Consider the following 16,517-nt stretch of genomic DNA (forward strand, 5'->3'; position numbering starts at 1 on the left):
CTAGCAGCATCTCCTCGCGGAAGGCACTGCCCCTGTCCCCCGCCCCCCAACTTCTGTCCCCCACTGCCCACATGCAGGGCTGCCAGCCGGTTTCCTTCCAGGGCTTCTGAACCTAAGAAGTGATACCAGAGATCATTATGATAGCCTAATGAACACTAATTAATTCTTCTGTTTTAGATCCACAGCATCAAAGTGATAAATGGAAAACTGAACACGTTTATCAGTTGAAAATGATCCCTGTTCATCAATGCTTCCCTATCAGGATGACACCAGGAAGGAAACACACAAAGGAAGCAAATCTCAGTGCCCCGAGCCTGTACCCGGTCCTCAGACCCTGCAGGTAAGTCACACAGAAGGGGAGATGGGCTTCATGCAGACTCTGTCTAGCTGGGCTTCAGGGACATTTTAGAAACTCGAATCCACACTCAGCAAAGGTGCCTGCGCAAGACACCCCATTACATCATGTTCTAAACTGTAAGAGACGAATCCCCAAACGACCCTCATTTCTCGTGCGTGATGTAATCCACGTGTGCTCCTCCTAAGGTAAGGCACCACGTGGGCAGGTGAGGCGTCAACTCCAGGGGCATGGCGGTGCGGCACGGAGCTCCCTGCGGAACCACGCGTGTGCGAGGCCGCTGCGGGCACTAAGCGCAGGCCCCACACGCATGCGGGCACTTCGCACACACGCCAGCTCCTGCTATGTGCATCTGTTCACACTGCCAAGTCCGGCCTCGGCGGACAGGCCACAGGGGGCCCCAGTGAGGCCGAGACAGGTGTGCTCGGCCTCCGTCCCTCGGCCTCTCGACTGAGAACAGCAACATATAAAACACGGCCCCTTTTAAAGAAACGATTCTTGCCCTTTTCCCACACAGCTCCGACAAGCCAAATTTACTGAAAATTATACAACTGGCAGCAAAAAGTGCGACCATTTTAGTTATGATGAATATGTGTTATCGAGATACTGCCACCTTCTCTTTACGTCTGCACACCTGTGAGGGCCACCTGCAGAGCACACCTGGAGGGAGCGCGCCCCTCAAACCTACCTCGAAGGTGTTCTTGGTCATGCCTGAGAGGCCGTAATAGGACGTGCCTGTTGCAATGGCACACACACAGAGCTCCCCGATTTCATCTGTTCGACAAAGTTGAGGGATGCCATCCGGCTTCACTGAACACATGATGGCTGGAAGCAAAACAGGACACACGGGTCATGTTAGAGAGAGGGACAGACGGTGAGGGCGACAGACAGAGGGACGGAGGGAGAGGGAGACAGACAGAGGGACGGAGGGAGGGGGAGGCAGACAGACAGAGGGGTGGACGGTGAGGGCGACAGACAGAGGGACGGGGGTGAGGGAGACAGACAGGGATGGACGGTGAGGGAGACAGACAGAGGGACGGGGGGACAGAGACACAGAGAGACAGGGATGGACAGGGGGACAAGGAATAAATGACCGAGTAGGAGTGAGAGCAGGTGAACAGGAAACAGCATCTGGAACACAACTGCGAATATACAAGTGGGCCGGGTACTCATTTTCCCTGAAGTGAGTCACGGATTTTCATGTTATAGGAAAATGTCCAGTTCCATTGTTGTGACGTCAGTGAATAACTGACGTGTGGATCGTATTTTTTTTTTAAAGATTTTTATTTATTTATTTATTTATTTATTTATTTGAGAGAGAGAGTGAGTGAGAGAGAGAGCTCAGGAGGGAGTAGGGTTAGAGGGAGAAGCAGACTCCCCGCCGACCAGGGAGCCCGATGTGGGACTTGATCCCGGGACTCTGGGATCATGACCTGAGCCGAAGGCAGTTGCTTAACCAACTGAGCCACCCAGGCGCCCATGTGTGGATCGTATTTAAGGGGAGTGACCTCTGCCATCCAGACTGAGGAGGACACGTGGAGGAAGCCCAGGGTCCCGGCTGCCTGAGTGCTTTGGTACTGCACACACCCCATGCTCCCGCCACAGACCTCAAGTCCGTGCAAGAGCCGGAGCCAGGGTTTCGGGAGGTGGGGTGTGCAGCCAGCGATGGCTGGCCATGCCCTGACCACAGCACGTGTGCACATTTGTGGAGAAGGTCCATGACTTTTAAGAACAGACTCTTCTGCTGCAAGTGAGCACTGCTGGTCATCCAGAGCCCCATGGATGGGTTTTTATGCTGTCTGCAGCCAGACTGGGTGCCCAGCCTTCTCCAGTGTGCTAGGATGGCCGGTGGGAAGCAGACCCTTGCAGGGGGAGGACCATCTCAGGGGCTGCAGCGGTGCAGCGGGGCCCACAACGCCCCTGGGGAGGAGGACTCTGGAGTCCCAGCATGAGAGGGGGCAGAGATGCCCACGGAGGCTTCCTGAATGTTGTCACCAGGAGGGGTAGCATTACCACAAAGCTTTAAAGATGCACAGTGGAATTTAAGCACCCTGTGTTCATGCCAGAGGGGCACGGGGGTGCCGGGCGGGAAGGCATGCGCTAACAGACCAGTCCACTGGCCACAGCCGGGGTTTCCACCTCGACGCCCCACACCGCCTGCAGCCTGGTGCCCACACTCACCGCCAGGCATCACGAGGCCGACGTCCTGCACGGTGAGCACAGACAGCTTTTCCTCCGAGTCCACCCGGATGACGCCGTAGGTCAGCCCGTGCATGGATAGGACGCCCCGGCCCGGGGGCTGGTTGCTGTCATCCGTAGGCCTGAAAGAGCAGTTTTGTCTGAACACGCAGAAGCAAACAGGCTGCCTGGCCAGAGAGCCACCCAAGGGCACACACCCAAGGCAGCCAGCCATGTTGGGGTCCCACGGACCCCCAAACGCAGACCTGCATGCCACATAGCCCTGTGCTCTAGCTCGCCGGGGAATGCTTCTGCTCTGTCCACAAGATGTCCGTGTCACTAACTCTACCTCCAGGCTTCCAGAATAGTTTAAAAACACCTTAGGAGTGTGAAGACCTCCAGTCAGTAGACTGACTGATTCCTTCTCTGCCCATCTCTCTCTGGGTCACATTTTCCAGTGTGGCAAGTGGATAATGGGGAGAACAAGGTCTCCACGAAGAGATAAGAGAATAAGGTCTCCAAGAAGAGATTCTGCAGGGAGCAGAATCGGTGGAGATTCTGCTGGTCCTGCCTTGAGTCGGATGTGCCCTGTGCGGACGCACACCGTGGGTTAAGAATCTGAAAGGAGAGTCATGTGACGCTGTGCTGGATGACAAGCTCTTAGGGAAGGTTTTGGCTGAGAGGTGTTCTGTAGGATGCTGTAGGGTCCAGGGAAGAAGTACAATTTCACTGCCTCTGTCTCCTCCATGGCCCGTGAGCCCCACGCCTCCCACTCACTCCGCGCTGCCCCCTGCCGTCTCTCCAGGACTCAGCCCTCTCCCTCCTGGGGCTTTCTGCACCTGCTCCTGCCTCTCTACCTGCAATGTTCTTGTAGCAGCCATCCCCCTGGCTTCCTCCCTCACTGCCCTCTGGGGCAGCTCACATGTGCAAGGACTCATCACCCCATAAAACAGCACACCCCCAACTCCTGTCTGCACAGCAGGTGCCTCGTCCATCAGTCTCAGCTTCCTGAGGGCAAGTGGGTTTCCCTCTGTTCACTGCTGCATCCTTTCCCCTGGAGAGGTAGTCTGTCGACTACTGAACAGATGAAATCTTTCCAAGATCATGGATTCTATCCCTGTAGCTAAAGACCCTTGCATGTGAGCTATGAGCTAAGTGAGAGCACGATTTAGGTGAATACCACATTTGTTCCTGTAATTTTCTATACACAAATGTGTAGTGTTGCTTTAGGATCTAAAAGTTGGAGGATAAACAGAACTTTGCTGCTTGGTTTTAAAATAGTATCAAGATTTAAAATGAACCTAAAAGCATAAATAGGGAAACATAAAAGTTAAAATGTGCAGAAGGAGGTCTCATTTGAATCAAGTAACTGGTGTGTTTAAAAAAGAAGCCTATGCTATATGTCAATTATATCTCAAATAAAAACTAAAAATAAGTAATAATAAAAAGGAAGCATAAGAGAATCTGGAAATTGAATTGTTCCATCTGCTAAGAAACAAAAAGGTAGAACTAACCAGACACAAGAAAACTCTGCCCAAGTTAGAAGGTCCATGTGGAGCTACCTGGAAAGAGCCCCGAACACCGGAACCTAAGTTGCTCTCTAAAGCAAAAGGAGGAGGCCCACGGGAACCCTGTGCCACCGGGACTCTCAACCCTGTGCTTCTGTCCTCGGCAAAACGCAATGTGACAGTCAGGAGTCAGAAGGCTTGGTCCCCGCTGTGGGTTGTGTCTCCAAAACCTATGACCTCAACTGTGACCTTATTAGTGTGAAAGAGAGTCTTTGCAGAGATTGTTGGTTGACATGAGGTCCTACTGGTTGGAGTGGGACAGACCCCAATCCAATGACCGGTGTCCTTATGAGAGGAGGAGACACAGATGGCTTGTGACACAGTGGTCATGCGGCGCTGCGTCTCCAGCCACGGAGCCACGGACGGGGCACGAGCAGTGGGAGGGCCTGGAGCAGACGCTCGGCCAGAGCCTCTGGGAGCACCCGCTCTGCAGACACCCCGAGACCCGAGACAACAGCTTCCCCACTTCCATGCCCCCCAGCCCGAGGCACTTACGACAGCCCCAGGACACAGACACACCAAGCAACAGGGTTCAAAGGTGCACGTCATTTTTTGTGGAAAGGTGCACACATGGGCTGAACACGTGGGCTGTACGCACGGGGTGCACACACAGGGTGTATGCATGGGCTGAATGCACGGGATGTACACACGGAGTGCACGCACGGGGTGCATGCATGGGCATCAAAGTGCCTCCCGGAACTCTCCCTCCCTGGGAAAGACACTTCTAAGCTGCGGGGCCATCAGTGTGTCTGAGCAAGGGGCCGCCTTTCTGCCTTTGACCAGTGAGGTCCTCCTTTGTGGATGAAGGGCGTCCCCTGCAGGGGAGCAGCCCTGCTGCACGTGTCTGGCACTGCCATCCATGACTTAAGTCTTTCTACAGATGAACGTGAGCTCGGTTACTGCAGCCACCGCCCCAAGAGGGCAGGTAAAAATGTCCTTTGAAGGGTGCAGAGCTGCGGCCGCTGCGTGCTTATTTTAATAGAAATAACATTTTCAGGGGAACACTCCGGCAATGCGGATTTCAGGAGAAATCTGGTCAAATTGTGAATACGTGCATCCCCCTTCAATGCTCAGTGTGATAGAGCCTCTCAAAAACACAGTGGATGCCCACACTGAAGGCTCAGTGACAGGGAAAGATACAAGATTGACACAGCACACCTTTAAGTGATGAGTTATTCTAGTGTGATTCCTTCCCCTTTCTCTGGTAAGAGCAATATCTGCTTATTAAAAAACATACCTGCTTTAAGAGCTCTATAATGTAAAAAGGGGACATTCTCCCCGATGCTATCTCACCTACCCGCTGCACTATGTAGCTTCCAGGTTTTTTTCTTGTTAAAGAGACTGTCTAGAGATACTTAATCTTTTTCAGCCAGGAAACGGATCATACCACACAAACCGTCTACAAGCTTTGTTTTCCACCTGCCCTAGCTACTTTGCCGCGTCTTCGGGCAGGCGCTCAGCGCGCATGGGCGGGGAAGCATCACCTGCTGTCTGCGTGTGGTCCACACACCTCCACCGGAGCACCACCAAACACAAAACAGAGCAGAATGCACTCCTGTACGTGAGCGGTCCGGACAACTTGCACAAGGTAACTCAAGTCACTTGGCTCTTTGACGCTACTGAATTAAGCCATATTTCCATTTAGGGATGGTGAGGCTCATCTGCCAACTCTTTCACTCTCAGAGGACTTTTAAAATTTTATCTGAATTTAAAACTTCCAGATTAAAATCACTGACAATGCATTTTATCTTGTGTTAAAAACATAAGATTATGGATCTCCACGGCTGACTTTTTTTGGGCAGTCAAAACCATTCCTGAAAACCCCACTTCAATTCACAGGCTTGTTAGCTATTTTTACTCTGGGTCATTGGCTGGGGAGCCTCGGGCAGAACGGTCTGAGTCTGACTCCGGCCCTGGACGGGCATCTGGCCGCACGGGCCCCTCCCTCCGGTCTTCCCAGCTCTCTAATTTCCAGGGGGGACATTTTCAACATGCAAAATGATTCTGGTGGCAAAGGGGCATCTTTATCCTCCTCTGGAATTGCTGCTTTAAATACTGCTTTACATAATTACTATCCTTTGAAATAATACCTTGTGGTTAAAGAGCCCACAGAATATTTTTTTAGTTGAATCAACATTACCAAAACATAGCTTTAAAAAGTGGGTTCTATCCTCTGTATTCCAGACACAGAAGCAGAACCAGACAGCAATCCCAGAGATACACAGGACCAGAAAATAATTTGCTGGTTTTCATTTCACAATTTGCCCTTTTAAAATAATTCTACAGATGAGTTTACACATCATAAAGTCATATTTCTCCAATATTTTGAATTTTACAACTAATCCTCAAAGAAGGAAACACAAACATATACCTGCATGATGACAGTTTTAAAAAGAAAGACATTAAATACTGTGGCAAACACGTGGTTGGACAGGAAGCCAGGGCACTGGCTACTGTCCCCAGACCACGGCCAGAGTCCTACGGCTGGCTCTCGGGACCAGCTCTGCACCCCGCCTGTTTCAGGTGGGATGTCCGAGGCTCCCGTTGAAAACTCTGGGCCCCAGAACCTTCCAATACACTCACTTTGGTGTTGGTGACAGGTGTTCTGCTTACCAGAGGAGGGACATCAGGATAACGAACAGCCATGGGCACCAACCTGTGAGGCCCAGCTCTTTGCTCTGCACAGGCCAGCTTGGAGCAGCCTGAGAAGCTAACGGGCGTGCATGGCTGTCCCCACGCGTGCAAACCCCGGGCACCTGGCAGCCCTGCCGTAGCTACTCGGCTGGCCGACCCACGTACGTGTTTCACAGAAGAAAACCAGACAGACGCATGTTCCAGGAAAGACCAAAAGTCCCACAGTCGTGAGTAATGGAACACACCTCCAATTTCATCGTCAGTGCTGACCACACACATTAACCAGGTACTGTTTCCTAACTAAATGCAGTGAGAGCCAAGCGAGCACTCAGCGGCTCTGAACTGCTTACTGGAAGTCCAACCTCTTCTTCGTTACCTGGCTCGCAAGCTGTCCTGGGAAGGTTATTAAGCACAGGACAAGAGAAGAAAGGAGAATGTCAGTCCTCAAACCCATCTGAACGAGGGGTGGTCAGTCCCCCTCGAAGGGGGCAGGGCTTTCTTTCCAACAAAATCAGGCAACCTAGCAGCCAAACACTTTTTTCTTTATAAAATATCCTACGAATAGAAACAAAACATGAGGATGCAACCCTTCCCACTCTGGTCTTAATACAGACGTCCGAGAAAGTGCCCATTTTGTCCTCACCCTGGGACCACCGGAGTATGGACCAGCCATCCTGGACCCCCACTCAGAGCAGCTTGAAAGGAATGAGTAAGGCGGTCTCTACTCAGTAACCCAGCTTCTACCGTTTCCGTGTGGAAACTCCCGAGTCCCCACTGTGCTTGGGGAAGAAATAACCCAACATGAAGTTAAGTGCACGGGCTCATTCTACAAAAGCAAGAATTTGTCCCAGTGTCTCTGTGGACGGTCGTGCACGTACAACACCGGGAATGGGGAGTTGCCCTCCTATTCACAGAGAGGGACATGTTCATAAAACGCAAGTGAGTGCTGTTTCTGTCCTATTTGTTTGAAAATGACTTAAATATGACAGGTCAGTGAAAGAAACAGGTTCTAAACGTGAACACTCCCTCCTCTCCTGACGAGTCTGACCACCAGTCCTCGACACCCACGCTTGCCTCCGCACGAGGCTCATGGCGGTGGCTTCATCTGTGTGGCCGCTGGTGTGCAGCAGTGTCCACGCGTGCCGTGGGCCTCACAGTCACATGGAAGAGCACAGCCACCAGACCGAGGGATGGCATCCAGCAAGGGAACAGACGTGGGACAGCCGCTGCACCCAGAGGCCCGTCTTGATTTGGATTATGCCGTTATCCCTAATTCTACTGAGAATGCTATGGTTGTACCTCGTGTTCCTATCCCTTCCTGTCCCGATTTACCTGTGGGCCTGGGAGGATACCCGTCGCAGAACGGGTGGGCTCTGAGGAGATGTCCCAGCCAACGGGGTGGGGGCCCAGGAGGGGCTGCGGGCGGCTCTTGCTCGGAGCCTGGTGGGGCCGAGGGCGCTACATTTGCTCACTTCTCTGTTCTCGTGAACCCCTTAGCTTCCACAGTTCCTACGTAGTGACTTAAATCCTGGGGGTTGCTCCCAAAGTTCTGGTGGGAAGCATCCCGGCCCTACTCTGGGGCCCTGAGCTGCCCTTCTGCCCCTATGTTAGCGCATCACCGCGGACGCATGCGGGCTGCTACCCAAGACTTTCCCCTCCTTCCCCCCGCCCCCAAGTCCATCTGTCTCGGGACCAACCTCGGGGGCCGCCCACAGGTGGCGGTAAGGACACGGCCCTCCTGCTGCTACTGAATCAGGAGACCAGAATATGACACAAAACTCTAGGCTCAGAGCTGCACCTGGATCGTCGTGAGAAAGGCAAACACGCAGACAGAGGAGAACACACGACTCCACTCGGCCAAACACGAGCTAGAGACCCGCCTGCACATGTGCATGAGCTGGTCTCACCAGGACGCCTGTGAAAAGCTCTGGCGCTTCTCAGCACTGCTTCTGGAGAGTCTGCAAGGTGCTCAGAGGCAAGCGTGTGCGCAGGTCCTTCACATACTGAAAATCCTTCTTTCACTCGTTTATTCAAAAAGTATCTACGAGGCTGGGACAGACTGAACAATGAAGACACCCGTAAGTCCCATGGCACGTGGGGAGGTGGAGAATGTGAAGGGAAGAGGAGGGGAGGGTGACAAGCCCGGAGGACCACGGTCGGGACGCCAGCAAAGGCGGGCTAGGCGGGCTAGGCGGGCAGGCCACACGGCTCCAGCACAAGCTCCTGGGCCTGCCGGTAGGGGAACAGCGAGGAGGCCGGGCCGGGTGGCGCGGAGGGAGGGATGGAGCGCGGCCAGACCTGGGAGCAGCATGCACTCCTGCAGCCGAGCTGCCACCGAGGGGGCCGGGTGGCAGGGAGGTGGGGGAGCCGGAGGTTCAGACTGCTTACACAGCTTCTCTGAAGGAAAGTGGGAGCAGACATTGCTGGAGGAGGATGCTTGCACTGAAATCTGTGTGCATTCCACCTGCCACCCTCCTTCCCACGTGAAAGGAGAACTGAGTTGCCAAGACAATGGCCAAAATCTAAGAGATGGAAACCAGTGTCCAGTCTCTGCACAGTTCTGGATCTAACCTAAGTTTTTGTGGACAGGGAGAAGCTACGCAGCCTGCGGTGGGGGTGGTGGGCGGGGGGTGAGGGCCCAGACTGCAAGCTGCTGGGCCAAGGGCTGACGACCAGGGCAGGGGGACCGGGTGTGTGTGTGTGTGTGTGTGCATACATGTTAGCAGACACGTGTGTTCTCATCGGGGACTGGGGGTGTGTGCATACGTGTTAGCACACACACCAGTTCATATTTTCTTCCTCTGTGGGTGGAGAAATTGAGGGTCTCAGAGGATAATTGGTCCATGGGGACACAGCAGAGAGTCAGTCACTGTAGAGACCTGCCTCTTTGCTGCATAAGGTGGCCTTGAAATCACGATGACACTTTTTAAAAGAAATCTCCTGAATCTATACCACTCTAGGCAGACAACGCAAGGGGTGTGACACCCCAGCACGCATCTGGTGGACACCCACCAGCTGCCCGGTCTTGCAGCGCAGCCTGAACCGTGTCCACGGGACCCACAGATTCTCTCCCAGGGATGAGGACGCAGTCTGTGATGCCAAGTCTCACCGGAGCACCACCATGCAGCTTCTCAGCACAAGGGGCCTGCCGGCGGCTTCGGCCCACACAGCACGATTGCTCGCCCGCGTGCACAGGACTGAGCAGGGCGCTGTTCCCCAGATCTGCTCCGGGCGGGAGCGTGCAATCAGAGGCCGCATTTCCCCAGGACCCAGGACGTCTCCAGGACATGAAGTCACTCAGCCAAGACACACAAGGCACTGTCCAAAAGCACTGGTTTTAAGAACTGCAGCATGACTTTTAATGCTACCTGCAGCCTGCTTCTTCTGCTTCTTCACTTCAGGTGTCTCCGTGGGGATTTTAGTCTAGATTTCTAGAATATCCTTCTACTTCGATTTTGGTCACAGGCACAGATGGATGTGAAACCAAGAAGGACAGTGCGAACAGTGCAGAGACACGTGCTTGTGAGCGCTTCGAAGGGATGAAACCATAATGTATAAAGACCCTCGATTTCTTACAAGGATCTTTTCCAAAATTATCTTTTTTTGGCTACAACCAATACGTCAATAGGGAAACATAAATATCTTAGCATTAAAACTAGACCTTTCCCCCTGTGGATCTTATGGCCCCTTGCTTTACGTAGCAGCAAAGCGGAAGGGGTCACACTTCACTGTCACCAGGAGTGATCGTGAGGCCCGGGGCCAGCGGACCGTCGTCGAGAGTCCTCAGGACGCACTGGGCCATCCCCATGGGGCCATTCCCCAGCATAGGGCTTGTGTCTTTATTCTGAAATAGGCAGCCCGGAAAGTTCACGGCAAAACGAACAGACACATTTAAACCCTCACGGCTTCGGCAAGGACAGGACGGCGCAGACGATGTCAGGCTCAGCTGTTCCTCTGGAGCAACTCTGCCGCACCCGCCAGAGGCCAACACTCGACCCACCACTGACCCGCGTGAGGCGGGAACGGGGCTCTGCCCGTGGTAAGTGGGTCCCAGTAACGTGAGTCTCTCACTTCTCCTTCCAGACACGCAGCCATGAGCAGTTAACGCACATTCCTGTGATTCTTGAGCACTGAAGGAGTGGTGGGTCTGCGGAGAGACCCGGAAGGTGGCCGACGAGCCTAGGATTCTCTGGGAGAAGACTGTGTCTTCATTTAGAAAAAAGCTCAGGGTGAGCCACCAGGCAAAGACCACTTTATATCAAAGTCTGTAAACCAGAATATAAGCAAGGATTACAGACTACATGTTAGGGAAACTGAGAGTTTCTTCGTGTTACTGATGCACCTTTCGGTTGTATGGTATTTTTCACTGTAGGGGTGACGGACACGAAATCACTCTGCCTGTCAATCAACGGTGTTTGAGGAAAGAGTAAGCCTCTCTCTGAGCTCACTGGTATCCACTGCCCTGTCCTGGCTCCTTGCTCTTCTACTGGCTAATTGGGAAATAGCAGACGAGACCTTGAGGATGTGAGAGTGGCCGCCAGACCGTGGTCGGCTGTGAGAGAAGCCAACTCGGTTCAAAGCAAGGCTGGCTGGTGGACTCGTGTCTCTGCAAGTACGGCTGCTCTCTCCCCTGCTCAGAGCGGGAGCCGGCCAGTCCGCAGCCTCACACGCAGGAGCAGCAATGTCCACCGGCTCCGGCAGTGAAGGTCGAGGGACTCTGAATCCACCCCTTCCAGCCCGATAATGGTGCACTCAGCCAAGGCAGGTCTGTGCAGGGGTTGTGTGGGGACGTGTGGGGACATGCAGGGAGTGTGAGGACCATGGAGACAGTAGGGAGCATAAGGATACATGGGGACATGTAGGGATATACAGGGATGTGTGCATAGCATGGGGACACGTGGGGATGTGCAGCAAGCATGGGGACACATGGGGATGCGCAGGGAGCATGAGGACACATGGGGACACGCGGGGAGCATGAGGATGTGCAGGAATGTGTGAGGAGCATGGGGACACATGGGGACAGGCAGGGATGCGTGGGAAGCATGGGGACGCGCGGGAATGCATGAGGACACATGGGGATGTGTGGGGAGCATGAGAATGCACAGGGATGCGTGAGGAGCATGGGGACACATGGGGACACGCAGGGATGCATGGGAAGCATGGTGACGCGCGGGGACGTGTGCGGCCTCTGACCCCAGGGGAAGTGCACTGGAGGCCACTGAACATGAGCCCAGGAAATAGCAGCACTTAATTTGCCTGTTTCTTAATCTTCTTGAAGATTTTAACGATTTTACATTTTTAGAGAAACAACTACAAGTCCTTCACTGACTCCTCCCTGTGCCAAGCAACTCTGGCATAGTCCATAACCCTAATGCACGGAAAACAGATTTCTAGAAAGAGCACACGATCACACCATTGGACGCTAACAGCTGGAGTGTCCACGTGTCTCAGTCCCTCACCTTGTGACTTACCTGTGGCAAAGGCGCTACGTCACACCGTGGCACAACCCTAACGCTTTCAGGTGGGAGGCCGCGGAGGCCACGGAGAGAGGACCCGCCCGGGACCCCGTGGCCGGGCTGCACCCGGACGGCTGAATCCTGATCTTGGAAGAACGCGGTGCTGGCCCGTCCACCAGCGCGGCCTCCAGCGCTCTGTCCGAGGCCAGACTTCCACTTGGGGGACTGTTTGGGGGGCGCCTCCTGCTAGGACAGCCGTGACACCTTCTAACAAAGGTGGTTCATGGTGCTGTTTTTCCTCATCAGTTTACATTGTTACGGACTTCTGATTTCTGGTTCAATCAAAATTAAACTTGCTCCTGATATGCTAAAGGTTTTTGATTTCCTAGCCCGTTAGACAGTCTGGCTAATTTTACACTAACTATCAGCTAAAACTGTGAGAAAGCATCTCATTTACAAACAGTCTCCCAGTGAGTACTTCTGGGAAGCCCAGCCTGTCAGTAAGAGGGCGGAACTCCACGTGCTGTGCGCCCCTTACAGTGGAGCACGCTCGTGTGACGCAGAGCAAAACCTCATGAGCGGACGGACGCCCAGATACCGAAAAACAAGTCAGATCCCGAGCTGGAAGTACCCAGATGATGCCAATGCTCCCTTCCCACGTTGTGAGGATGGCGGACGGCGGGTGACGATCAGAGAGGCTTTTCCTGCACCTCTCAGCCTGAGTGGGACCAGCTTCACGCGGCCGTAGCCACGGCACCTGTAACAGTGCGCGTGGCGCTGGGGCAGGTGGTGAAGGCGGACTGACCCACGACCGAGGGCATGAGCGATGCAGGCCCACACCCACGTGCACACTGGAGCCCTGCGATGGGCCATCCACAGCTCAACAGCTCAGAAAACCAGGGTTTTTAAAAATTCAGGGTGTCGTGGCGCACTGGGCACGTCCACAGGCCCGGCTGCAAACACTGCACTCAAACCAGACAGCATTCACCCAACCCGCCCCAGAATAACGCCTGACCCAGACGGTAGCACGTGGACATGTGGGTGACGAGCACATGGGCGTCCACTTACTTGGGAGACAGGGTCACTGCCCAGAGGGAGAGAGGGTTTCTGACTAGCGAATGAGGACCATGCTGAAGGGCCCATTCCTGCGCATGCAAGGAAACGAAGCTGGTCCCGAACAGGCTGGGTCCTGCCCTCCCCGCCCCGCAGACGTGAGCTGCGGCAGGCAGCCCCCACCCGGGCCGGCCCTGCAGGGCCCGGCTGTACCTCCGTATGGCCACGGTGAGAGCCTCTGGGGAGCTGGCGCATGGACAGATGACCTCCTGACGCAGGCCTTTACTCTGGAAGACGTTGAGAAATGCGTCACAGGACGAGATGGACCCTGCAGGAGGAAGGGGTGACAGTCAGCCTGCAAAAGCGCAGGGTCAACCGCAGCCACCCCACCACTCCCACGCCTCTCAGGTGGGGCTGAGGCCGGCCGCGCGGAAACACGCTCCATTCAGTACCGCTAACTGCTCACGTTACCATGAGAGGTGATTCTTTCAGGCCAACAGAACTCAAGGATTACAAGTGTAACCTCTGTATTTAAACGTTTCTGTGGCTGATGAGCTTGTGAGCCTTCCCCCAGGCCTGCTCCGCCATGTTCCATATGCATGTCTCTGAGATGAGTAGGTCTAAACTAAGCGAAGAAAACTCTCTCCTGTATCAGCGCACCTGGTGAGATCGGGGGAGTCACCACCAGGTGCCCACCCGTGGGCTTCCTAACACAGGTCAGCCTGGCTTCAGCAGACAGATGGCTCAAACCAGATGCCTTTTTTTTTTTTTTAATTTTTTATTTATTTATTTGACAGAGAGAGAGATAGCGAGAGCAGGAACACAAGCAGGGGGAGTGGGAGAGGGAGAAGCAGGCTTCCTGCCAAGCAAGGAGCCCGATGTGGGGCTCGATCCCAGGACCCTGGGATCATGACCTGAGCCGAAGGCAGACGCTTAACGACTGAGCCACCCAGGTGCCCTCAAACCAGATGCCTTAAAGCAGCTTGCAATTCATGGAGTTCTCTGGGAAATGCAAGAATCATGTATACAAGTAATACTAAATCCTCTGATTGCAAGCCCCTGTTTGCATATCAGATTTTCTTTGAGAAAGTATGTGCTGCTTTAATTTACGAATGTACATGTGGCACCGTTTACAGATGGACAGAAACACACGCTCTCCTTCACTCACTCTGCTTCTGGCTCACTCACTCTCATCAAAAACAAGCTAGCTGCGTTTTGTTTCAACCCAGAGAGGTATTTCTCAAGGTAGGTTAATGGCATTCTATGGGACTGCTAATTTGCTTTACCTGGGTGGTGTTTCCTATAGGATTTGATAACGAAATTCCATTAAAATGACATATTACTTCCCTGATCAATAAAATTACTATAGATCATAAAGTAATAAGTTACTATTTCCTGAGCACAAAACATCCCAAGATAGAGAAACCACTTCATTTAATTCTCATAAAATCTTATGATTTAGGTACCATTTTGCAGCTAAAGAAAGAGAAGGATTAAAACCAGAAAGTTAGGATTTTTCTCTATGGAATCAGGATGTGGAAACACCGGGCCTCGAGCCCAGGGCGGCGGGCCTGCGGGCTCCTGGCTCCCCGCCACCGACTGTGGTGCCTCGAGGTTTCGGTGAGTCACAATGGGAGGTCATTAACTTAAGGCAGCTTCCTAACCAAGGCAACGACTAGAAAAGGAAAAGCAAAGTGCAGAAATGGGATGTGGAGAACGAGGCTCTCTGGCTGCCGGCTGCACCTCCAGGTGGAACAGGTGGGTCACTTACAGGGATTTGCACCGTCGGCCACGATCAGCATCCGGAGGGAAGAGAGGTTGATGTCTCTCTGATCTCTATGTGCAACTAGCGCCCAGTGCATGTCCCTGGATTTCACACAAGCCACTTTTGCTGCAGGAACAGTGGAGAGCAGGGCGTTAATAAGCACACCATCAGGCCGTGAGATATTAAAAAAGAGGGAACCACACACCTGAGGGCCCTGGAGACGTACCTTTGTACTGGCAGACCTTCTGAATCCAGGAGAGGGGGTTCACCTTCATCAGCGAGTATGGGATGCTGATCACGTGCATCATGTTCATGACACTCTGCAAGCAACATATGGGGTGACTGCCAAATGCTAGCAGGAGAGGAACCCGCACCCCGCCACGCTGGACGTGGGGACACAACAGGCCTGGGCCCGTCACGAGCTTGCTCCCTGCTCCACACTGGGAACCAAGAGCACCATTTGCCATACAGAAGACGCCAGAGAGGAGCGTGTGCGTCTGGCAGGAGACAGGACTGGCTCTAGGAAGTGGCTGCAAGAGACTCAGAAACTGCAGGTCCAGAGGAAGGGTGAGCCATGGGTGACAACACCAACAAGGCCCGTCACAGCGGTCCCCACACAGTGACGTCAAGGAGAAACACGAATGGCAGCAGAGAAGGCGGCTGCCACAACCACTGGGCAGGGTGGTGGGTTACGTGCTCACCGCACATCGGGCTGTGCGGTCCTCACGCAGGACCGTCACCGCGTCTGACAGGTAGGAACGCTGTGGTCCACGGGGACCAGGGGCAGGCGACGGGCCTGGAGGCACAGAGCTGCAGAAGGCAGGGCTGAGGCCAGCCGGCGTCCCCGCCCCTGCGGTCACCACGGGAGCATCCACATGGAGCTGTGTTTCCGCATCCTACCACTGCCCGGCATCCAGGGGCAGAGGTGAACCACAGCAGGAAGGGCTAGTCTGGACCCCCAACCTTCAGTCTAGACGATGCTCGTGTGCCCTCCTCCTAACAAATTCTGCCTGAGAAACCACAAATCCTGCCTTCTGTATTTATGTCCCATCGCTCAGGCAAAAGCCGCTAGAATTCTCTACCTCTGCAAAGACAGTTCCAGCACAAGCTTAGAGAAGCAGGGAGTGGACATCATCCAGGACACGCATGGCCAGCCCGTGAGCAGTCACACTGTGCATGTGCTAAGGGCTGAGCACATCTTAAATAACAAGGCTGTGTGTCCACAAACCCGCTGCAGCTTCGAACTGTCCTCCCTCATCAGACGGCACTAACAACGACGGGGCATGGGAGCCGAACTGCCACCATGCAGAGACCCGTAAGAAGGTCCCCCTGTAGCATAACGGAGCCGGCTTCCACAATATTCACAAACATAGACTCACAGAAAGGAAAAAGAGCAAGAACATCACAGCCAAATCACACGCAAGGGAGAAGTGCCCCGAACCCAAGACGTGAGTAACATCACCGCAGTCTGAACGCCAGGAGCGGGGAGGAAAGATACTGTTTCCCGC

The 16,517-nt window shown here is 53.8% G+C and overlaps 1 protein-coding gene across 1 annotated transcript in view; it reads right to left on the reverse strand.

Moving 5' to 3' along the window:
• The window catches only part of DIP2C (DIP2 acetate--CoA ligase C (putative)), a 356,092-nt gene that overhangs the window by 80,410 nt on the left and 259,165 nt on the right, over positions 1 to 16,517 (reverse strand). The window contains exons 11-15 of the mRNA XM_081818894.1: positions 15,236 to 15,697; positions 15,016 to 15,135; positions 13,458 to 13,572; positions 2,537 to 2,676; positions 1,044 to 1,180 (exon numbers count right to left, since the gene is read on the reverse strand). Of these exons, the coding sequence (XP_081675020.1) occupies positions 1,044 to 1,180; positions 2,537 to 2,676; positions 13,458 to 13,572; positions 15,016 to 15,135; positions 15,236 to 15,697 (974 nt within the window). The remainder of the gene's footprint in view (positions 1 to 1,043; positions 1,181 to 2,536; positions 2,677 to 13,457; positions 13,573 to 15,015; positions 15,136 to 15,235; positions 15,698 to 16,517) is intronic.

This window comes from Leptonychotes weddellii, chromosome 5 (genome assembly GCF_054177405.1).
Source record: "Leptonychotes weddellii isolate Sample4059 chromosome 5, ASM5417740v2, whole genome shotgun sequence".
Classification (NCBI taxonomy): Eukaryota; Metazoa; Chordata; class Mammalia; order Carnivora; family Phocidae; genus Leptonychotes; species Leptonychotes weddellii.